We start from the raw sequence: 25,357 nt of genomic DNA on the forward strand, positions 1-25,357 counted from the left end.
CGGCCAAAATTGTTTTTGCCTTGGGCGGCAAAAATTCTAGAGCCGGCCCTGAATTTGAAGCACTGAAACGCAATACTGAGACATGCAGGCCCAGATTTTTAAAAATGGGAGCCTAAAGTTTAGGCTCCTAAGGCCATATTTAGACAGCTAACTAAGTGGCCTAACTTTTAAAAATACTGAGCATCCAGAAGCTCCCTTTGAACTATAGCAAATAGTTATTTGACTATGGGAGTAAGAAGAGCAGGATTTGGCCCTTAATCTGGAAGGTTCCCCATGATGGTAGTTTTATGGTGAGGATGTGAAAAATTGGTTTTGTTTGTTTCAAAAATTTCAAGTTACCCCTAAACTTAAATCCAACTGTTGCTCCTCTAAACAAAAACTTTAAATAGAAATGAGATGATGTGCAGTGGAGGAAGAAAGGACTCCACCTCCTGAAAGCAAAGAAATCCAGAGGAAAGAAAATTCTTCCATTTAAAATTAATGGATGCAATTTTCTTATATATTATCAAAATTTAGTTTAGATTTTACTTTGTTTTATTCTTTCAGTTTAAACAAAGTGCCAGTTATGGCCTCTCAGTAAACATACAGCAAATAATTATAAAATAATATAAATTTAATAGATACATTAATTAAATGGTTATATACAAATGCTAACAAATTTCCTCAACCACAAGAAAAAAATCAGATCCTTTTTTAAGCTATACTTGGAAAATGCCCAAGTAAATAGGACACGTTGCAAAGACCATGTGCTCTTAGGCTTAAGGGTTGAGGAGGTAAGCAAATTCCCAAGCTGAGAACATTTTCAGACAAATTGTTTTCTCTCACATTTATCACCCAGTTCTGTTGGCAACCATGATGAATGCTGTAATCTTGTCTTAAAATATAAAGCTATGCTTTTCTTTTATGTTCAGGTAAAGCGATTAATTTGAAAGTACAGCATTTCCATTGATTCCTCCTCCCAGCCCCAATAAACACTTTTCTTTGTCCTTGGTAACTGCCCCTTCTGTCATTTATTAAAATATATTTACAGTTATTAAGTTTACATGAAAAAGATATACACGGCATGAAAGAGTTCCTAGGATGTTGCCTTTTCAAATTAGTTTGTGCCTGCCCATACTACAGCCTTTTATGTCTTGTTTAAAACAAGCAGATTGCATTAATAATGTATGTAGTTGTTTGATGTATATACATGGAAATCTCATACATTTGCATGAACTTGTTAGTGCCTGAAGCTTTTAATATACTGTGGTGTGGTCCCTGTTTAGATTGGCTTTTTGCTCAGTTCAAAATAATAGAAAGATTGTGAGGAAGTGATTTTTCTATTTGGATTTGAACTATGGATATTATGATTGTACAAGAAAATCTCCTGTAGCTCTTATTCAGTTAGTAGCATTTGTATACCTTTTCCTAAACTTTCGCCCACCAGAGAAAAATATGGTAGTGCCTGAGAACCTACGCAAAAGTAGTCTTCGGCCCTTCTCTCCCATCACAAGGTCCGCCCTGCCAACCGACAGTCCTGGCTCACCCCCAGTATCCACTTCCTCTGCTCCTGCTCTTGCACTCTCTGGTGTCTCTCTCAGGTGGAAATCCCATGACCCAGCCAACTTCCTCCAGTGCAAATTTGTTTTCTCCTCTTTTAGTTCTGCCATCTTCTTAGCTAAACAACTCTACCTCTCCAATTTAATTGAATCCCATATCCTCAATCCCAGCTGCCTTTTTGGCTACTTTGGCTGACACTCACTCCAAATTCTCCTCTCCTTCTGCCTCCACTTCATTTCTTTCCCCACACAGGAACTCACTGATTTGTTTTGAAGAGAAAATTGACTTAATATGACAGATCTTCCCCTACCCTTCAGCTTCCCTTCCCACATTTCTGTGCCTGAGATAGGGGAGAAGGAGGAGAGATTTTCATCTGCTCTCCTTCTCTAATCCCTTTGCTTGGCACAGTAATCCCATTCCATCCCCTGGTCTCCCTTGTGCCTGCTCTTATCCCCCTACCCCTTACTCTTCTCCTTAACCTCTCCTGTGCCTCTTTTTCCTCACAATACAAACATGTTTTAGTTTCTCCAATCTTAAAACAAAACAAATCCCTTTGACCCCACTGGCCTCTTCAGCTACCACCCTGTCTACCTTTCAACTCTAAGCTCATTGAACGCACTGTTTACAATTGATGTCTGGAGTCCCTCTCCTCCATTTCCATCCAATCCAGCTTCTGCTCCTTGTACTCCACTGAAGCCACCCTCACCAAAGTCTCTAATGACCTCTTTGTGGCTAAAACTCAGAACCAATATCCTCATCCTGTTTGACTGTCAGCAACCTTGGACACCACCAACCATGCTCCTCTTGAAATCTTGTCCTTCATTGGCTTGCTTGACTGTCCTTTCCTGGTTCTCCTCTTACTCGTTAATCATTCTTTCAGTGTGTCCTTCAGAAGACCCTCCCCATCTCCCCTCCAGCTTCCTGTGGTGAGCGCACATGGCTCTTTCCTTAGTCCCTTTCTTCTGCCTCTGCATCCTCTCTCTGGGTAATCTCACCTGAAAACACAAATTCAGCTACCATCTCTATGAGGATGACTCAAAAATCTACCTCTCTGCTCCAGAACTGTCTCCTTATATCCTAACTAAAATCTCAGCTTGTATTTCTGACATCTCATGGATTTCTAGCCATCCATTCAAGATCAATATGGCTAAAACAGAGCTCTTAATCTTTCTCTCTGCTACCTCCTTTCTTGATCACTATGGACAACTCTGTACTGCCTGATACTCAGGCCTATAACTTGGGTATCCTCATCTATTCACCTCTGTCAAAGTCCTCACATCCAGGCTATGTCTAAATCTTGACTATTCTTTCTGTGTAACATTTCTAAGAAACAGTCTTTCCTATTCATCCCACAGCTTAAACTTTCATTCAGGCTCTTTTTATGTCATATATTGATTACTGCAACATCCTTCTCTCTGGCGTTGACAAATACAGCCTTGTATCTGTTTCGTATCCACTCAGAATGCTGCGGCAAAGATCGCTTTCTTAGCCCATCGCTTTGACCACATCATCCCTTTTTTTGCCTCCCTCAGCTGACTTGCCCTTCTGTATCAAAACAAATCTAAGCTACTTGTCTTTACTTTCAAAGTCCCTTATGGCCTATCCCAACCCTACCAATTATCTTTCATTCAGTATCAAGGTGTCAACTCCAATTGGCCCATGATGCCAGCCTCCGTTACCACTTATTAAATTTTGTGTTTTCTCCCATGCTGCTCCTCACTCTTCAGAAGAACTTTCTGTAAAACTAATGTATTATCTTCCTTCAAATCCCTCTTTAAAACAATCCTTTTCCATGATACCTTCAGAAAACTTGACAACAGTTAGGCAGCTGGTGTGCTGAGGTCCACTGTTTACCACGTTAACCAATATAGTCTATTTTTTTTTTATTCTGCTGTCATTCAGGCTGTACTTATCTATTGTCTCATCTTACACTTAGATTGTAAGCTTGTTGGGACAGGGATCATAGTTTAGTTCTGTGTCTGAACAGCTCTTAGCTCAATAGGAACCTGGTCCATGACTGGGGCACCTAGGCGCTATGGTAATACTACTACAAACAACAATATTTTTCTCACCAAATCCTCTGGATAACTAAGGAACATGGGTGGTGATGGGCTCTGAGAAGTATTGTACAATTCTCAGCCAAATAGTTTGGGATGTGAAGAAGGTTTAGGAAGAATGAAATGATGGGAAAAGGACATAATCAGAAATTATAATTATAATATGTAACACGATTATCTTAACAACAGTCATCTTTCAGTATCAAAAATTAGAAGAAGATATACCTGTGTCTTTTCTCTGCTTCACAACATCCTGAATGTACAAATCGGAGCATAGTCTACTCCACAAGGATTCATAGACTTTAATGCCAGAGAGGACCTGTCAAGTCTGACCACCTTCTTAAAACAGGGCATAGAATTTCACCCCGTAATTGCTGCATCACACCTATAACTTCTGTTTGAGCTAGAGCATGTGTTTTTAGAAAGATACAATTACAGTAGATTCAACTCTTCCAATCTGAGATGATTCTGTTCTCTGTGACAGACACAGATAGTCAAAACAAATGAAGTTTATTCTCTTGATTTATTGTAATATTTTTCTAAACTAGTAAACAGTAGAAATCCCAGAAATAACAGCATCAGTAGCCCCAATAATGATTGGAAGGACAATGATACATGCTAGGTTATTACTGCTTGAGAAAAATAGAACTATTTACATTATAAGATGCTATTTCTGGATGCAATGTGGCCATCCTTGAGTGCAACATACTGGAATAAAGCCGGTTAGTTCATGTTACCTATAGGATTGTGTGAATTCAGATAATCATTTCCATCTATTGTCAGGTCTTTTTAAAGGTGATTTTTGGGGGAGCATGCTCAAATATAAATAGTCCAGACAGAAATGTATAACAATATAAATAATCGAAACAGAAATATATAAAAATTCTGGGTTTCAGATTTGTGTATATGAATGTCACCACCAGTGGAAATTAGATAGCATTACAGGACACTTCATATAAACATTAGCAGGTTACTTTATTCTTGTAGAGAAAAGTTCCCCCTACTGAATTGTTTGAAACAAGTGCATCTAATGTATCTGGGGGGAAAAGCAGTTGGGTATAATAAGAGAAAAATCTGAGAATTTCCCAAAAAACTGTGCAAGTATTCATTGGATTTAACAAAAATTTATGGCATTCTTGTTGGAATTTCATATTTGTTTTCTCTGGTTTGCTTAATAGTATGCTTATGTTTATATTTTAATATCCAGATACTACTGCAAGTCACAAGTAGAGTCATTCAGAAATCTTTAAACAGTAGGATTATTAAATAGATCATCCTTTTCGGCTGCCTTCCCGACCTTTATCAGCCTGTGCATTCCAGTGATTGTCCCCTATGCAGAGCTGGAAGGATTAATCCAGAGTTTAGAATGAGTAGATAAAAGCTTAAGACCTACTTATCAAAATAAAAAAAAAGCTTAAGACCTACTTATCAAAATAAAAGATGGCTGCTCCTGTTTAAAAAAAATTGAAAGAGCAGGATATTGAGGAGACTTCCGATTTTGTAAACTTGGTAAGATTTAAAGCTAGCCATTTGAACTTTACAATGCTACAACATTTTGTAAAGATTAGATTTTTGCTCCAGTTCTCTCTTTGGATGTTTCCAGGATAACCTTTGAACTTAAATGTACTTTAACAAAATACAAGAAGAGGCTGATTAACATGCTATCCCTCCATGTTAGGATAATTCAGAGTGACAGTCTGGCACTATTCAGTGACTGGCCCAGTTGAAGGCACTTACACTATAGAATGGTTCCCTTACGAGTTGGAGGTTAAGAGGTTGTCAAAGAGGATATCAAAGGTTCAGGAACTCAAGACAATTAAAGTTGCAGACATTCATTCTCATCAATATGGTATGAATATTAATAAGTCAAAAGGGGGCTTTGAAACACACTTTAAATTTTGATTGGGACATTAATATTTGAAAAGGGCAATCTAAATGAGAATCCTATGAGGACTAACCTGAAATAATAACCTAGCTGCTAAGAAGGAGAGCATTGGAAAGCAGCTTTGCTGTAAATTGCTGAAAATAACACAATTCATTGCTACTTGGTCCTGAATTCCATCATGGTTTTTGTCTTTTCCTGTTTTGTAACAATTTATTTTTTGATTTTCAATTTCCCATTATTAATTCACACTGTATAAGTTCATATCAGATCAGACATAGCATATGCTCTGATAAGACTGTTCACCATCTTGTCAGTTGCATAGTTTCAGTTTTGTTCCATTTATAGAACCAAGCCCACATGCAATCTGCACCAAAAGTTTAAAATATATGCATGTATCTGCACACTTTAGAAGATCAGAAAACCTGGAGTTCTTGAAATACAAATCTTGCATTTCTGTCAGTGTTTTGAACACTCTATTTGTTTTTTCTTAGCTATTACTATTTTTTCTTCTTTTTAAGAAAACAATCTCTGGTCATTTTCTAGCTGCTTGAACAGTTTAGCATAGTTGGCAATAGTTCTTGCAGGTTTGTTCCCAAATTCATGGTCTGTATATTTTATTCATGGTCTACATATTTTATTTTCTTCCATTATTAGGAAGTCAGCTAATGTGTGGTTGCACATGTGCACCAGAGCAAATTCAGTGGCAAAAAACTATATTAATGCAGTGTTAAGGTGGTTTGGTGGAATGTCATTCCCTGGCAGAACATTCAATTGACCAAAACATGTAATTTATGAAAACCAGGAAATGCAGAGTTAAGGTTGCCCATGTTTTAGACCCCAAATTTGGATCACTAATGTGCCCCAGAAGGCCTACCAAATTTCATAGAAATCCGAGTAACCATTTGGATTTTAGAGCACTTACAAGAGTCAAGTTTAAAGCATGTAAAATGGCAGAAATGGAAAACTCCTAGACATTTTTTCTGTATCGGCACATGTGCAGTATAAAATATGTACATTTTTCTTAAATACCGTTCTCAGTTTGGGTCCCTCAAAGATTTAATTGATGCCATGCCTAACTTGGGTAAAATTTGAGGCCATTTCGACCCATATCACATCTATAGTTTGATATAAAGCTCTAGGAAGAAAAAATTCACCTAGATGTTTCCTTAAATGGCTGTTTGGGAGAAGCTTATATCTCCACACCCCCTGGCCTACCAGACTCCAAATTTGAGTTATTAACCCTACCCTGCACCCTCCCGAGGCATACCAAATTTTAAAGAAATCTAAGCATGTTGATTTTAGGGGACCTAGAAAGGCCCACCATTAAACATATATAATAATGCAACCTTAACTATCGTGGCACTCCCATGCCACTATAATGATAGAAGCTTATCTACATATTGATTTGTAGGACTTATGAAAATATAGGGTACAAAGAACTGAAAGAATTCATTTATTTCAATAAGAAATGTGTAGTCAATAATTTGAGTGTGTTTTGGTGTATTCTGCAATAATAGTTCCATACAACCCTTAGGAATTTCAGCAGTTGGAGTAAGGACGCTGTCAATTTCAGTGCGAGATTTCAAATTACTGAGGGCTTGTCTACATGGCATTGGCAAAGCGCACTAGAGTGATGTGACTCATAAAGTGTTCTAGCAGCCCTGTGTAGACTTGTAGGACTATTTTAATGCAAACTAGGTACCTTTTAGAACATGACACCAGGAACTACGCATAGCAGCTACAGAACTTTATAGATCACATTTGTCTGGCACACATTGCTGAGCTATGTAGACAAGCACTTATTTTAATGATGCGTTCAAGTGTCTTTTTGTGACAAAATAGCATTTAATCAACTCCCCAGTTGTCCTAACGCTTACCTGCACAAAAATCTCCACTGACATTGGTTTTGTTGTCAAAAATCTTACATCTGCATGGAAGATTTGGGTATCTCTTTATCAACTTTCATGTAATGAAAAAAGCATGTTCTTTGTTGATTATCTATCGCAAACACAAATTTCTGAATGTTTGAAAACTGAAGAGATATATATGGGTGGTCTGTCCATGCAATAAATAATAGCGTTCCAGGGCATAAATGCCTGACCCCGCTTAAAGGGGATGTGGCTAATCAGGTTACTTGAATTTTTCCCAAGATGGGTACAATATGCTGTTAACCTGATGTATCTGATTGCAAGCCAGTTGCATAATTTTTTTCAAATGGTAGTCAGAAAAAGTATTTCTATAATTGTTAGGACAGAAATTAAGTGTTTTATATTGTTTCACTTAAGAAAGAAATTCAGTGCTTTCACTTAGGCACTAATTTTACAAAGCTGTCTATTTTTGAAGTGATGATGGGTTACAAAAATATTTTGGGGTGTTTTTGATATAATTCAGAGAAACTTTTTTCCCAGCAAGAATCTAATTCTAACTTCTAGAGGGAGTACAGAACAAGCTTTTTCTAGGACTTTTAGCCCAAAAAGACAATTAAAAGCTATTCCAGCAAAAGGAAGCAGTGTTCAATCCAGTTAATTCCCTGGCACTAAAGAGTGATTTCTTTAGGTGTCAAGAAAAGATCTCCAGCCAGGAATATAATACCAAAGTGTAAGAGAGAAAGAGAGATCACAAAATTGTCTTGTTGGACAAAAGGTAATATATTCGATTTATGGATATAATGCAAAAAGCTAAGGATTATACCCAATTCTAGAAGAGATTGCAGATTACCTGCCCTCTAAATGGCAAAAATGCATTGTAATCTTAGCTTTGTAGGACCTACAGCTTTCTGGTAGGATCTGAAGTAACTTAATATCAGAAAATTGATAAGAAAGACAAAAAAGGAGAAAATATAACACTATTTTGGAGAGGAAGAGACTTTTTAAAGCTAAATTGAGAATTTTAACAGAGGGATAATATTGTTAAGATTGTAGAGAGCCTGAACAATATACATATTTTTGACTATGATCTTTACAGTGTAGAAGCCTCATTATCATCCTGACTGGATTATGATTGTAAAATTGCAATGAAGCTACTTACGTGGGCAGGTGCTGCTTCTGGATACTCAGGTAGCAGTGTTTGACAGGCTGGTGTTTTATCATTTATATATGTCTAGTAAAGAAAGTTGTATCTTCCTATTTTGGGTGTGGACCTTGCTTTGGTTATCCCTGTTTTGGTTGGATCAGTTAGTATTCTCAGTATGGGCTACAGGTACAAACCCTCTAGTTAGTGTTAAAATTGGTGCCATTTTGTGATCTGTCACTTGACAAGAACATTACACCTCTCCTTGTAATTATTATAATTTAATTTTTTGCACACTCAAGAAATGTGCTTGAAATCTCTCACAAATGAGTAAAATACTGCCACTGTCCTAGAGAGCATAATCCTGACACAATAAAGTGAGGGTCATAAATAGGTTGAGGGGAAAGGCAATAAGATCATGCTGTTCTTTGATTGCATTGCTATTTTTCTTATCTATTGCTTTCTACCCACTCCATGTTGTAGGCAAACTTCTCTCTGCAACCGGCACTTGTTGCTAGTGGATTTGTGGGGTAATTTTAAAGTGTTGGTTTTAATCTGAAACTCTGATTTGTCGTCTTTCTACGTTGAACATCATGGCTTCTATTCCCATGTGGTACTTTGTTAGCTGCAGTCATTTGAGGCACTTGAGCTAACAGCCTCTTGGTGTAATCAGATGGAAGGAAGTGCTTTCTTAGTAAGGATTCATGGGCTACGGAACTCACGTCTCACCTTGGTTTGCCAGACGGACAGTTTGGTGACCATCAAAACATGCTGCAAGGCTCTCCTGTTCCCCAGTCTCTTCCTGGAGGAGAGGAAAGGCGGTTGTGATGTACACTGCGAAGGTGGCCGTACTGATAGCCAGGAAAGTTTTCTTTGTCGGAGCACTGTATTTGAGATTCATTAGACATATTTTGGTAAAATTAGCATTTCAATGTACATAGTCCACCTGGAGCTTGAGAGAGCTGCAGATGGCAAAATAAAAATATAATAAATTATATATTCTTTTCTCTATGGTTTTAGGGACTGTGATGAAGGAATATGCACAGACAAGTCCAACATTTTATATGCTTGGGCAAGAAATGCTCCTCCCACCAGACTACCCAAAGGTATGGTACCTTTCATTTTATGGAATTCCCTCTTTGGGCAGGGGGGATAGGGGAGAAGGAGGAGGAGTAGCTCCCTGCCTCCCTCCGCAATCTCTTTTTCCGTCTTTCATTTAGTGGTTTCAGTTCGTTAAAAGTGTACATACTTCAATCTCATTAATTGTGGTAATGAATATTACTTACTTTATAGGAACTAATGAACATATGTGGTTTTCTTATTCCATGTAACATTATGGATGATAAATCAGGACTAAAGGAGAATAATATAATAAATAGCTCTTGCACAACACTTTTCATGCATAGGTCTCCGAGTGCTTTTCAACTAAGTGAAAGTTTCACTATCTCCATTTCACAGATAGGGAAACTGGGGTGAGAGAAAGTGACTTGCACAGTGGCCCAGAGCAAGTCAGTGGTGGAGCTGGGGATAGAACCTGACTTCTAGTTCAGTGCCCTCTCCACTAGAATGCACTGCATCCCACTACAATTAGGGGGGAGGGGAAGGGTGGGCTGTTTCTCTTTTTTCTTAAAAACAAAAAACAAAGCATAAATACAGAGTTAGAGATCCTTCAACTCTTAAGTGTGAGTTGTGAGATTTTATATAGGCGTATCCAGTGGCAGGATGGGTCCACCAGTAGAAGCCTGGCATCCACTTGCATCTTTTGCCTTCCTCTGGAAGCAACGCTTGTATAAGGTGGAAATTATGAACTCGTTCTTTTCATGTCCCCAGCTTGTTTTATTTATTGTCCAACCCCTTTGCCTTACTAGACACCTTGGAGGAGTTGGAAGGTCCTCTGTATTCTTCCTTATTGTTCTGTGTGTGCTGGTTTGGGCAGGTGGTAGAAGGATGGCTGTTAGGAATGTATACATGCTGTCACTGAGGTCTGTACAAGCACCACCTCTGAACAGGGTACCTTTCAGTTATCTTGTAATTGCAAAATTTTAAATCTTTATTGTTTAAATAAGCTGTGGGCTGGGGAGTTACTGGAGAGTTATGTGTGCATGCTCAAGAATTTAGGTTATTTTTAATATGATGATTGAAACATGTAAAGTTTTAGGATTCATATAAGCATCCAAACTTCTGTGTGCCCCACAAAACCCTGTGATTCCCTGTCCCCAACCCCACCTCCCTTAGTGGGTGTCCTGGACCTGCAATTCTGGGACATTGCCTGGCATATGTAGGTAATTGATGGATGGGCTTTCCCTCACCAGCTTCTTCAGGATGATTTTCCCCTTGTCTCTTTCTAGGAGCTGGGACCTCTGGGGCTTCTCTCTTCCCTTATTGTATCTCTTCTGGAAGGCATCTAGTCTTCTCTGTCTGCCTTTCTTCTGGGAGTGGGGAAGATTCTGGGATTCCTCCACCTTGTTTCCCCTTCTCCTGATTCCTGCCAAAGTGCTTGCCAGCTGTCCCTATTGCCTCTGAGTGCTAAGATGAGAATCTGGGCAGAGGTATAGAAAAGGACTGGACAGACAGTGTTTTGCTCTGTGGCTATTATCCTTCTGTGCCAATCTCAGAGGCCCAACAGAGGGGACAGAGCAGGGAGAAGGGGAAGGGATGCACAGGCAGCCACAGACCTCCTTGCTCCTCACCACAGCTATAGGAGGCCAACCTTATTTTGTAGAACTCAACTATCATCCGAGGACTGGGAACTTTCCAGGACAGGTATCTGAAAACTCAAGGCAATCACAGCTGTAATGAGATGATTGACAGGCATGCCTTTGTGACAAATGCATGGTGGTGTGCTTTTCTCTTTGATTTGCCTTTCCCGTTTTTTAGGTGCACTACTACACATATTTAAAATCACAGATGTCAACAAAACGTATGAAATGTAAAGAAAGGAGAACATCATCATACCAGCAACAACAACAAAATCCCACAAGAAATCTATATCGCTTCTGCCATAACCTCTCTTATGGATTCAATCACATTTTTCCTCCAATTGTGCCATCCCTTCTCCTCTGTGCCCCTCACCTCTGAGGAAAAGATTGGAAGAATAGATGTATTTTTAATGTTGTCTAAGGATCATCAAAAATCCTCTCTGGATTAAGTGGAGAAGGTTGAGGAAGATTTTGATAAACTTTCCCAACTTAAAAAGAATTTAACTTGGGAAAAGAAAAATTTGGAAGCAGAGCTTGATGGTTGACAAAAGTTGTACAAGAAGTTGGGAGCCTTTAAAATGCCAGTTCTATCCCCTTACAAGACACACCACTGCGTATGTAGATAATGGATCCTGTTTGTAATTCAAAGTGCATTTCAGACAAGCTCCAAAAAGAGAGAGAAATTATCTGATTAGAGGTTGTATAGAGGCTTCCATCTAAATATATTTGTCTTTCAATTTTGTCTTGTATTTTGTGTCTGGGAACTTACAGATTTGTAAGGGCTTTCTGTACACAATTTGTTTCACAGCTTGATGTTCTGAAACAATTGGAGAGCACATATATGCCTTCATTTTTATATGACATTGTCCTTTGGATGAATCCCATCAGATTTTCAGTGGGCTATTCTCAGTGTAATACTCCGTTGCATTATTCCAGGACAGCCTCTTTAGTGTACTGGAAATATATTTACAATCTATGGAAGATGTAGCTTTAGTCTGAGGATATCTTTATTTTATTGAAATCCCTTTAAACGGAGTCACTTTTCCCCTTTATCCTCTAGCTCCATTTCCCATTGCTATGAACAGTGTAGAATACCACAGACTACCTTTTCTAGAAATCTCCTTGTATATTAATCAGCAGGGACATTAATTGAACTCTGAGCATATTCACTTGTAGCTACAGTTCACCAAAGCTGTACAATCCAGGGAGCCAAGGTGCTAAAGTACATGCCAAACCCCAGCTGGCAATTTGTTGCTGTCTCTAAACTACTCAAAACTGCAGATGTTTAAATGAGTTACCAGTCTTCCTTTCTTTCCTTCTTTTTTTCTTATTGATACTATGATTGTGCATAGAGATTCTGCAAGCCTCTTCACAGAGAAGCTTTGCCACTGGCACTTGTTAATCTAGTGGGATTCACAGGCTGAATAGGCAGAGATTGCTTTCTCTGCTTCTCGCCAAGTATTTTCATTGTTGGGCAGGTGTGGAAAGATCCTTATCAATGATGCTGGTGCTCTGTAATTTGTGTTCATTCTTTCAAGTTCCTCTGTAATATCTATTGATAATTTGTCACCCCATTGTTATTTTACTTGGAAACCTACACATTTTGACAATTTTCATGAAAATAATAATTTTTGCAGTGTTGAACATTTTGGGGTGGAAAATTAAGTTTGTGTATTTCTAATCTTAGTGTTTTTTGCATAAATTCATAGCAATTTACATCTTGTTATACTTAAATTAACTGTGAAAATGGGAAATGAAAATAAGCATTCATTATATTAGAATCCTTTGTGGCTAATAAAGAACATGAGCATCATCTTGTTTTATAATCCTACCTAATATGCATTGGAATGAAGGAAGAATTTGCCTAAATCAGTCATCACTCTTCATTGATGACTGTGACTCAGACTGATGAGTATCAGAAGTTTATGTTCAGTGCCACTTCAGCAATATTTTATTTATGTATTTATTTAGTAGTTTCTATGACCAGTAGTTTTTTCACTGACATCTTAAAATGAAACTTTCCTCCCCCTCCACTGCCAGTCTAAATATTCAGTCTTGGACTTTTAGACAGTGTTACCAGTGATGAACTATTTAAAATGTACCTTATTTATTGTTTCCATAACCCTAACTCGTCTTCTTTATTTTAAGGTGTTGGATTCAAAGTTGGAGGAGAAACAGGTAGCAAATATTTTGTGCTCCAAGTACATTATGGGGATGTCAGTGCATTCAGAGGTATGTGTTTTGGAAATTGTAGTCTGTAAATATGATTTCAAATATTCCTTTCTGAAAAATTTTAGATTGCACGCACAAAAAAAAAGCATCTGTTCCCTACTGAAATAATTTCCATTGGTGCTGCCACTAGTGGGGATAGAAGCACCTAAAAAGTTAACTTAAAAATATAAGCTTGACTTAAACTTTTTTAAAAAGATGTATGGAAAGGAGATAGACAAGGTTATATTTTAGTAAAATTCAAAGAAAGCAACAAAAGGCAACTATGCTCATCTTCACATTGGCTCTGTAAGCAGAGACAGACGCCTTCTCAGAGCAACTTAACATCATCTTTTTTCATCTGAGAAAGTTATTTCGCATCTTTCTTTCAAGTTTATATTTTAGTGTAAAATACTTTAAAATAGAATAGCATATTAGAATAGATTTTGTATTAAAAAATCATGATTTTTCAGTTATGTTAATGAGTGCTATAAATCAGTGCAAAATAGCTATGCCTATATCTGGTTTGAATCTTGGTTAAGGAGAGAGAGACATTAATCAATCAATCAGCATTCAAAGAAGCATGAAAATAACATGAGTATTTTGAGAGTAAGAAAATATAAACATTGCTCTTTGGTTTGTTTTTGTTAATGCTTGTGGATAGACTCTACAGCCAGAATATAAGTATTTTTGCTCTAGTATATCTATCCAATAGAACATCTAAAATATACACCAGTACTACCAGCATCTGTGAAAGACTGGGAGGACTATAAATTTATATTCATTACACGTTTTTTTGTGAATTTCTATAACATGAGGGGCAAATATCCACCTTGTAAGCCTCATGTTTTCTGCGCATTTTTCTGAATTAGGAGTTTTGTTCTCTAGTCACCAATCAAAAATCCAGATGGTGGCTTACCTGTTTACCGTAACCTAAAGGGACAGACTGCATTTGATACACTTTCATCTAAACACACCACAAAAATCCAATTTATGTGAGGCATGAGTACAATCAGCTATTCAAATATTAATCCTTTTCAAAACTGGGGCTAATATGGCTCTTCTAAATTAGGTGGTACACCTGTGATCAAATACAGTAACAAGTTTGGATCCGAAAAGTAATTTGTTAGTAAAAGCTTTGAGACAGGATCACTGACTTTTGTTTGTTTGTTTTGTAAAGTGCTGTAGAAAACAATTCTGCACAAGCAGGGAGATGTACTCGGTGATTGAATAAGTTCCTGCTATTTCTACTTGTTTTTATTGTTAAAAGTTTTTAAATTTTTGTGATATGAGGGAATATAAGGCTGTAAAGCCTCATAATAATTGGCAAAAAAAAGTCTGCACAAATGGAGAGTGCAGTAACTGTTTTAATTTAATGTGGCCAGTAGAAGGGTATATTGCACAACTGTGGCTGCTCCTCTCTCTGCTCAGAAGGAATCTGTTTTTACATCTGACAATACAGGTGAGCCAGTGCAAACCCTTGGGAATCGTCACTTGCCAAAGGAACTTAAAATTAAAATCACAACCCTTCAAAGAAAATATATTAGGAGAGAGCCTGCCCTTCGTTATTGCTTGGGGAAGTTGAGAGTTCCTTTTCAGTATTAAGTACAAGTCACGTGGGATTTTTTTTTTTATAAGATTTCTAATAATAAACCATGTGTATGTGGGTTTTTTAAAATGGAAAACAATGAACACCTGAAGTTATTTGCCTGCTACATGAGAATTTACAATTTCTTAAATCGAGGAATGAATCTGATTTTTGTTCCTGTTCTGTTCTTTGTCACATAAATCCATTGTGGTGACTGCTTTAACTTACACAACCTATCTTTTCAAGTTTCCAAAGTAAGGTAGTAGACAGGGTTTGGGGGAAGATTACCAGTATTTCTATTAATCTCAATAGCTCTACTTTTTGTCAATAATTGATGGGAATTGGATACTACTGAAGTTGTTAGGAGAGAGATTAAAATAAGTATGACAAAATACCATCTGGTTTTACTTCAGTACTTGTTGTATTGTGTGCTCCATCCTTTTATTTTTAACATGCAAAATATTTCATTTTTCTTCTGTGAGCCAAAAAGGCTTCTAATTTAGCTTGCTTGTGATAATCTCAGTTTGAGTAGGGAAAAATGTAATGTGATATAATTCTCTCTAAACCTTGATTGCTCTCTTCAAGCAGATTTAATTTTGAGCTCTGTGAACAGCTTTAGAAATATTTTTAACACTTCAGAAATTATCCAAAAGAAACTTGTCTTATCTGTGCCAAGACTTTAACTGGTAAGAGAGAGATTTCCAGTTTTAAGACTATAATAGTTGCACTTTTTTTACAAAGTAGAGCACACATAATGTGTCATAATTCAGAATGAAGGATGAAATCTATTCATTTAATTCATGTTATCTGGCACTTTCTCAGCAATATAAATAACAGTAACAGTCCACGGATTCAGTAGCAGTCTTCAGAGTTCAGTGTACTGTGATATAAGACATTACAGATATACTTTTTTTACTGGATATATAAGCATAAAATATTTGGCTGTAGATCTAGTAATGAATTATGCATATTGTAATTATTCAACTGTGTTCCATTTGCACTTTCATTCTTTTCTCCCAAAGTACCTGTATGTACCTGTAGTGTAATTTTTCAACTGTTTGTAAAAGGGATATTTTCTTAATTTAATTTAACCAGTTAATATGCAAATTATGCTATTTTTCTCAGCTACAACCCAAATGATAATGCTGCCATATTTAGTTAAACATTACTGTTTTGTGATCAGAGACCAAAGTTAAAGACTACTATATGTGGTCCAAAACACTCGTGTTAAAAAATAAAGCCTATCTGCGAAAAGAATAAACTTTGCTGTATAGAGTGAGATCTGTAAAAACAGTCACGTTTAGAAAAGGGTTATCAAATAAAATGGGGGGTTCAGTTTTTTTGTTTTATTACTATTTATACTCCTAAACAAAAATCTACATTAAGGTGGAGTTGTGGTTGTGGAAGTACTTATGATTAAATTAAGGGTGAAAAAGATGTCAATTATTCCAAATACAAGCATTACAAACCCAGGACATTCAAAATTAAGCTTCAGTGTAAATGAAATCAGAATATTTTAAGGTATAGAAATGCACAATTAAGGAACTCAAACAACTTTAACTCTGCCCTGTAGGTCTGTGCAATGCTATAACCATGCTATTATGATTAATCCGTTTCAGTGTGAATGGATCCAGATCAGATTAAACTGATTTCTAAAAATACATTGCGGGGCGCGGAGATTCCCTTTTTCCCCCCTTTCTCATACCATCGCTACAGGGCAGAGTTAATGTTATTTGACTGCCTGTAATGCGTGTGCCTTAATCCTGCCCTGCATATGCAAGGTTGTAGTCCTTGCCACCAAAGAGTCTAAAACAATTAAGAATAACAAAGGCCGAGGAAAAGAAATACAACTTGCAAATGAAGTGATTGAGCTGACTACTTAATGCACATTTTTTGGGATGGGTAATCGACTAAAAGAGGAGAAGTGGTTTATAGCGTATGGGAAGCGAGGGAACAGAAAAAGAATGGGGAGACGGGAAGCAGTCATGGAAAAGGGCACACTGGCACCCGGATCTGTACTTCCCGTTCTGCTTTGGTTGCTAGGGAAACTGAAATGTTTTGACCCAACAAGCCCACTGGGAGGGTGAAAGCCATAGGGTTGGGAGCTGCAATGGGGCCAGTGTTGCAGAGCATGAGGTCCCTAGGCTTGGTGGGAGAAGCCAGGCAAGATACAATTAGGACCTATTTTATCTTCCTTTTAGGGTTCTTAAATGCACACTATGTAGCTCTGAACTTTGGATGTACCAAGTTACCCTAACTGTGTTGTTAAACTAGATCATTTAAAAAGCTGCTTATTTCCTAATAGTGATTTTTAAACTTGTTTTATCCACATGAAATATTTTGGATCTGATATTTTTCTTTGTTTTACATTGTAATTAACTTACTGCATTGTTTGAAAAACCTAATATCTTTAAGTACAATTGATGAAGACTTTGGGGGCAGATTTTCAAATGCACAAATGACAGACCCCCAACTGCCATTTGTGCCTTTGAAAAAATCTCCCCTTTCATAAGTTAAGTCTAGAACCTCTGCACCCACCATTGGGTTTCAGAAGGAAGAGAACATGTGGAGGGCACAGGAGCTAAAATGCTTCTCCCACCCCTTCCTCAACAAAATAAGTGTTGTCATGTATTTCAGTTAGGTGGTCACACCTATATAGATTTATAGGTTTTTAACGCCAGAAGGAACCATTGTGATCATCTAATCTGACATCCTATATAACACAGAGCATAGTACTTCCCTATTTTAATTCCTGCTGCACATAGTTGTGCTTGAGCTAGAGCACACTTCTAGAAAAACATCCAGTCTTGATTTTAAAATTTCCAGCAATGGAGAATCCATCACAGCCCTTGGTAAACTGTTTCAATGGTTAATTATCCTCTCTGTAAAAAATTGTGCTTTATTTCTAGTTTGAATTTATCTATCTCTAACTTCCACCCCTAGTTTCTTGTTATACCTTTCTCTGCTAGATTGAAAGGTCCTCTATTATCATATTTCTGTTCCCTGTGTAGGTACTTAAAGACTGATCAAGTCACTTCTTAACTTTCTCTGTGTTACGCTAAATAGATTGAATTCTTAAGAGTCTGTAACTATAAGGCATGGTTTCCAATCATTTAATCATTCTTGTAGCACTTCTCTGAACCATCTCCAGTTTTTCAACGTCCTTTTTAAAGAGTGGACACCAGTACTGGACAGGGTATTCCAATAGCAGATGCTCCTGTGTCAAATACAGAGGTACTATAACCTCCCTATTGCTATTTGAAATTACCCTGTTTATACTTCCAAGGATTGCATTAGCCCCTTTGGCCACAGCATTGCACTGGGAGCTCATGTTCAGATGGTTATCCACCATGATCCCTATGTCTCTTTCATAGTCACTGCTTCCCAGGATAGAACCACCCATTCTGTAATTATGGCCTGCATTGTTCCTAGATATATGACCTTACGTTTAGCCATGAAACACACATTGTTTGCTTGTGCTCAGCTTACCAAGCAATCCAGATCGCTCTGTATCAGTGACCTGCCCTCTTCCTTATTTACCACTCTCCCAATTTTTGTGTCATCTGCAATGCTACATCAGTGAAAACTTTGATTTCTTTCACTGTCATTAATAAAAATGTTAGTCTAAAGTCAAGAACCCATCCCTGCGAAACTGCACTAGAAACGTAGCCACTTGACAATGATTTCTCATTTAGAACTACATTTTGGCAGCTATCATTTAACCAGTTTTAATCATATAATGTTTGCCATCTTGATTTTCTGTTGTTCTTGTTTATTAATCAAGATGTCATGCAGTACCAAGTCAAATCCCTTACAGAACTCAAAGGTAATAGTATTGATGTACTATACTTAATCAACCACATTTGTAATCTTATGAAAAATAGATAGCAAGTTAGTTTGAGAATATCTAATTTCCATTATCCCATGTTGATTGGCATTAATTGTATTACCCTTCATTAATTCTTTATGAATCAAGTCCCATCTCAGTCATTCCATTATTTTGCCTCAGATTGACGTTGACAGGCCGGTAGTTATGTGGGTTTATTCTTTTTAAATATAGACACAGCCTTTGCTTTCTTCTAGTCCTCTGAAACTTCCCAGTGTTCCAAGACTTATTGAAAATCAACATCAATGGTCCAGAGAACTTCTCGATCAATTCTTTCAGAATTCTCAGATGTAAATTACCTAGATCTGCTGATTTAAGATATAACTTTAGTTGTTGCTTTTTAACATCATCTGTATTTACTGTTGGAGTGGAAAACGTTTCATCATTATGACTACATCATATGCTTTTTGACCCCCAGATATTTCAGTTCTGTATTTATTGAACACTTCCACCTTTTTTTGCATTATTATTGACAATTCTACCATTTTTATATAGTGATTGGCCAGGCCATAGATTTCTTCTCTTACCAATTTTCTACACTTCCTAGCTTCTAATTGATATTTACTGCTATCCACTTCTCCTTTTTTTACATTTGTTTATGTATTGTATAGCTGTTTTCACTTCCCCTTTATACCAGACTGGCTTTTTAACCAGCATAGCTTTCTTTCTGAAATGCGGGATTGTGGCTTTTGAGGTATTTAGTAAAATGTTCGTAAACAGTTCAATTTTTCTGTTTAAATTCTTTCTCTGTGATGATTTGGCTCATAATTGTTTTCAACCCTGTGAACTGGCCTTTTTAAAGCAGCAAGTACACATGCTACTGGTTTGAATGTTACTCTGTTTGAAGGATGCAACTCTGGATCAACAATTCCGTGAGACCTTTTTCCAGACAAAAGTGGTAAATTGGAGTGCTGCTCATGCCAGCTTTAAGTCCTCCTTGGCTCTACTACGCAGATGCAATGGCAAGATAGTGGCTGAACTGCTCATTGCTGTTGTTTGTTGTGATGGGACTGGGTAGTGCATGAAGGGTAGGCACTCTGTATAGATGTCCCAGGATTCAGGACTTTGAAGTAGAGCTGGTTAGGCATTTTTCAGAATAGTTTTTCGTAAAAAAATTGCCAGTTTGTCAAAATTGAAACTTTTTGTGGGAAGATACCAGCTTCAGCTAGATGTTTGTCAAAAGGTTTCTTAAGTCCAGAATGGAAGTTGTGGAGGGAAGAAACAGGAGGGAAACTCCCGGCTCCTGAATAGCTAATAGCCCAGTGTTATGACACTCACTTGGGGGTGGGGGTGGTAAACCCAGGTTCCAGTCCTTCCTCGGAATCAGGTGGAACAGTGACTTGAACCTTACTCTCCCACATCCCAGGAGAGCGCCCGTTACAACTCCAAGAGGAGACATTGGGTATAGCTATACTGTGGGAAAAAGCCCCCCAGCAGCAAGTATCAGAGCCTGGATCAAATGAGTTAGGTTCATGCTATGAGGCTAAAAATAACAGTATATTCTTCCCCACTTGAGCTGGAGCCTGGGCTGAGACCCTCCCCCTCATCGGGTTTCAGAGCCCAGGCTCCAGCCAAAGCAGGAACTATGCTGGTATTTTTAGCACTGTAGCACAAGCCCAAATCAGTTGACCTGGGCTCTGAAACTCACTGCTGGGGGGGGGGGGGGGCTTGTTATGCAGTGTAGGCATAATACCCATTGAGCCCCACCCCCAAACATGTCCTAACCACTAGCTTATTGGCTGCTCTGGGGTGGTGGGTCTCTCCTCCCCCCAATAAAAAACCATCGAGAGGTGTCAGTTTTGTCCTGATGTGAAACAGGAAAAATGTCTGAACTCTCAAAATATTCAGAGGATGGGAAAATCATTTCCCACCCGGCTCTACTTTGAAGCTGAGATTTCTGTTGGATTTCTGGCCCCATGCAGTTACACCTAAACACTCCTTTTTGCAGCTGCCATTCCCTCCCATCCAACGTGTTTTATGTTGTGCCCATTTCTTTTTGGGTGTAATGCTTTTCTGTAGATTTTTTTCCTTAGGAGGAGTTTGATGGTGCTTGGGTAGTACAGCGATATACACCTTAGAAATACAGTAGATAGATATGGTCCTTGGTTAATGGGCATGTGATTTGTGAAATGTTATTTGGGCATTGCAGACCTACCATAATTTTCCATTAAAAACATAAGTGACTATAGAACTTACAATACATTGTCTGTTGATTTTGTTGATAAGGTTAAAATTCCCAGCTTCCTGCAAAGATCTGCATGATGATTGGCTTGCTGTTGAAAAAATTATATATTTGTGTAATCTATCCACATGCAGTAGTGTGTGGCCTATAAAGGTTTTATGCTACTCAGAAGAGTGACTGTAAAATTGCATCATGGAATTTCATGATGGCATGTCATTGTTTTCATATCTAATGTTCTCAGTTCACAAGATAAAAAAAGACTGACAACCTTACAAACTCAACCTGGAAATTAAGACCAAGCGAGGTTTCTCCTTTTCATACATCCTCATGACTTTAAAAAAAAACAAAAAAACCTGCAGACTAAATTATTACCTCATAGATATCTGTGCAACTTCATTGCCTTAACTAGTTTTGCATAGGTGTAACTAATTGGAAAAGTAAAGTAAAGAATTCTATTGATTTATAAGAAGAAATAAAATCCAGCTAACATTTTCTTAGCTGCATTGAGTCTGCAGAGCTGACAGAAGCAACAAAAAGAAAAAAAAATCAGTACAGTCACAAGTCATATTTTTATCACTGTAGTAAGCATATGTGACTGAATACTCACAGGGACAAGATCTGTTGAGCATTTTTACAGCATCATTTTTTCAGAATATAACTACACTTTAAGTGGTGAAAATGATTCTGATGTGACAGAGAAAATGGATATGAAGAGCTTTTATCAAAAATATAAACCCTACAGGATTTATGTTACTATGATCCAAATATAAGGCAAATACTTTTACTACTAAGCTAGAGTCTCCTTGACTAATATAAAAGGGAATTCATAGGTGTTAAATTATTCAGCAGAAGAAACACAAATTGTACTATGAATAAAGTAGGAACAGATTGTAAATTACAAAGAAAAAATAATCAAACATTTTATCCAAAGGCAGCAGAGTGCAAAGTGGATTCCATAGAGAATTTCAGAAACCTCTTTTTAGAAAAATGTAATGTAAAACAAATTGAATGATGTATATTGAATTTGATTTTTTTAAACCAATTTTAAGTGTTTTCATTAGATGCTGAGTGTTTTGGATGATGAACATGATTGTGTTGAAAATGTAGTGATCTGTTTGTCTCTGAGGGCAGAAAATTAAGAATTTTTAATAAAAATACAATCCTGACAGGGTTGAAATCTAAAGAAGGCACTTAAGCAAAGACAGTTGTAGCCCAGTGGATAAATATATATGTAAATGTATAGGTATTAAATTGCCCACTTAGAACTTCCCATACTGTTCACTGAATCCTATGCAAATATTATAAATACATAAGATAAACTAATGAAAATGTTGAAGATAGATTTCAGACCAGGTTTCTTAGTTCACAACAAATACCCGTGTAGGCAGAAGGCACTAGAAATTAGACATTATTTTTTGTTTCCAACAACAGATAAGATCTAGAGGAAGAGTTTTCTCAAGTATTTAGTAGATCTGGCTGAGAACCTGAATTTCTTTTCCTCAAAAACTTGAAAAATGTCATCAATCAGGATGAAGTGCCAACACTTGAATTTTTTTATGGAAATGAAATTCCTCAATATTTTGTTTTGGAAACTAAAACAATCCCAGAAGCCCCAGGAGCTCTGGTTCTGTGTCAGCCCACCTGATTGTATACAGCCAGGGAAGAGGCCAGGGAGGTGACCTCTCAGGAAACCTGCCTAAGTTCCATCAGAAATTTTGCCGAAATTAACATATCCTTTCAGAACATTTAAAATTTTGACAAATCAGCATTTTCTGACCAAAAAACCCCTTTCTGTCAGAACATTTCCAACCAGCTGTAGCATTTAGTAACACATTTCTTCATAAAAACTGGTGAAAAGTGACATAGGCAGCATGCACAATATCATTTCTTTACGGAATTAAGCACACATTGGCTATTGGACTTAGTTTCAGTAATACATTTTTAAAAAGTTAATTTTAATGTGATGATAAAGCAAATGATCTCTGTTTATATTTCAAACCATAGTGTTGCATTTTAACCTGCACCATTATTTTTGCATTGATAAAAGAAATAAACAAAGGCAGGATTCTTCTTGTTTGATCTCTGTTGGAAATCCAGCATAGAGAATCATCTTGAAAGAAACCTGCTTCCAAGGTGGATGAATGTATTTTCTTGTATGTGCCATAGGGCAAATGGAAACTAATAATTTATTTGTCCTAGAGCAATGTGTTCTTGCTCTATAGCTGAAATGCAAAATTAAAGGAGTTAGGCTAGCCAGAGTGACAGGTTGGAAAGATGATTTTAAGATTTTGTTGGATTTGTGCAATATTTCACCACAGTTGCGTAGCTGTAGCAGCATTTATTAGAAAAGCTCTATTGGAGATTGAGACATCTGCTGCCATTGCTTCATTCTTTTCAACTGTGCTGTACTGAGTGCTCAGCAGCTTTGATAGTTTCAGGAATGTGAGTTGTAGGGAGGGAAGCAGTTGTTAAAGAACATTTATCTCTGCAGACATTTTGAGACTATTTAGAGCAAGTGCTCATATTTACCTGCAAAAATTAAAAAACGTCTCTAGGTGATCACTTGCACAAGTCTGGAATCTAGCCCAGTCTTTATATTAATTTGCTTTTGCTGTAGTGCACTGTAAGTCAACTTTCTATTATCTACAATGATGTGGTTCTGCGAGTTAAGTAATATGAGTGCTTTATCTTGTGGCAATAAAGGTTACCTTGTTCATTGATAGTTTTGGATTTACTTTGGTATTGCTAAATCCAGATTAAAGGGGAACTTTGCCTGTGTGCTCAACACTCTGAAAGTTGCAAAGGTAGAAAGCATTTGAGCAGGAGTAAACTGAAATACATTTGACATGTTTATATAGGAAAACCGCTATGCACTAAAAGTGAAGGCCAAGATTTTCAAAAGTGACTAGTAATTTGGGGTGCCTGTTTTTTGGGTGTCCAACTTCTGACAGATTTTTGGTGCTTCCTGAAAATCAGCCCCCTAAAAGTGTTTCAGGTTTGAGACTCCAAAAATGAGTCACAAAAAATTACTAAACACACTTGAAAATCTGGCCCTAAGTAACAGAGGGTATATCCAAAATATTCTCTATGATAGCAAATATTTTCCAACCTTCATTATACCTGATACAGAATAATCTAGTATACAGTTTCAACCTTGTACAAGCCACAATTTGTGGCACTGCAGCCAGTGCCGTAAAACGACAACAAAAAATCTAGTTTTTAGCACAATTTGAAGTGGGGAAGGTGAAATAGAGAAGACTCCAAGAAGGATCTGAATCCTAAAAATGGAGATTGTGGGACATAGAATGAAGATGCTGTTAATTAAGGGGATGAGGCCAGGCAGGATAGGTATTTGTTCCTGAAGATTGTGAGAAAAATAGGTGTAATCTAGAAGCATTTAAATGCCTTAGAAAATTTAATGACCTTTCTCTCGTTCTCTCTCTTTCTGTCCTGTACTTATGTTTTTCTTCAGTTCTCCTACTCAAGATCCAGTAACTTTCCTTCCCTAGTGTTTTCTGACCCCGGACTTGGTTCTTCTGGAAGCAGCATTTGTTTTGTGTGATTGACGAGTATTGCTCTTTCTGGCATGAAGTATCTTCACCACTTTTTTTTTCCTGGACCTCAGCAACTGCTTAGTGCATTTTTTCCTCGTCTACTGTAGCTTTCAATCTTGCCTTCCCCTCTTTTCTCCCTATATATCTAAACTGTGTGCTCAAAATAAACTGAGACCTATGAGCATGGAAAATAAATTCTCATTTTCCATAGAGACCCCCAAAATGTCGATATTCAAATCTCGAGAGGGAAAAAAATGGAATTTTTGAGAAAAGATCAATAGCTCGGGGGGGGGGGGGGAAGACTACAGTGTGGTCAGTGTGTCATCACTCAGAATTTAATAGGACACATTAATTTTTGATAGAGTATTTCATTATTTATGAATGTATTGATGCATTGTTCACTTATTTGAATGTGTTTCATACACAAAGTGGTTCAGTACTTGCCCTGGTCTGATGAAAATAATTCTTTCAAGGTTAAAATTTAACCAATGTTCTACATGCATCAGTGTTAGTGCATTTGAATTTGAATATTATGTATTGCTGGGAATTATAAAATATGAAACATCTGAAGTAAAGGAGTTTTAGACAGGTTTAAAGTTCACATGCAGTCCCATGCATGTAATTTTCTGAATAACACAATCGTTCAAAATATGTAAGACTATTCCTTAAAAAGCATACATCAGGGGTCGGCAACATTTGGCACGCGGCTCGCCAGGGTAAGCACCCTGGCGGGCCAGGCCAGTTTATTTA

At 37.3% G+C, this 25,357-nt stretch overlaps 1 protein-coding gene across 1 annotated transcript in view; it reads left to right on the top strand.

The window, feature by feature from the left end:
* The window catches only part of PAM (peptidylglycine alpha-amidating monooxygenase), a 229,897-nt gene that overhangs the window by 119,457 nt on the left and 85,083 nt on the right, over nt 1-25,357 (top strand). The window contains exons 6-8 of the mRNA XM_026649269.1: nt 9,511-9,596; nt 13,338-13,421; nt 14,270-14,325. Coding sequence (XP_026505054.1) covers nt 9,511-9,596; nt 13,338-13,421; nt 14,270-14,325 — 226 coding nt within the window. The remainder of the gene's footprint in view (nt 1-9,510; nt 9,597-13,337; nt 13,422-14,269; nt 14,326-25,357) is intronic.

Source organism: Terrapene carolina, unplaced genomic scaffold (assembly GCF_002925995.2).
Source record: "Terrapene carolina triunguis isolate 2854851 unplaced genomic scaffold, T_m_triunguis-2.0 Scaffold69, whole genome shotgun sequence".
Taxonomy (NCBI): Eukaryota; Metazoa; Chordata; order Testudines; family Emydidae; genus Terrapene; species Terrapene triunguis.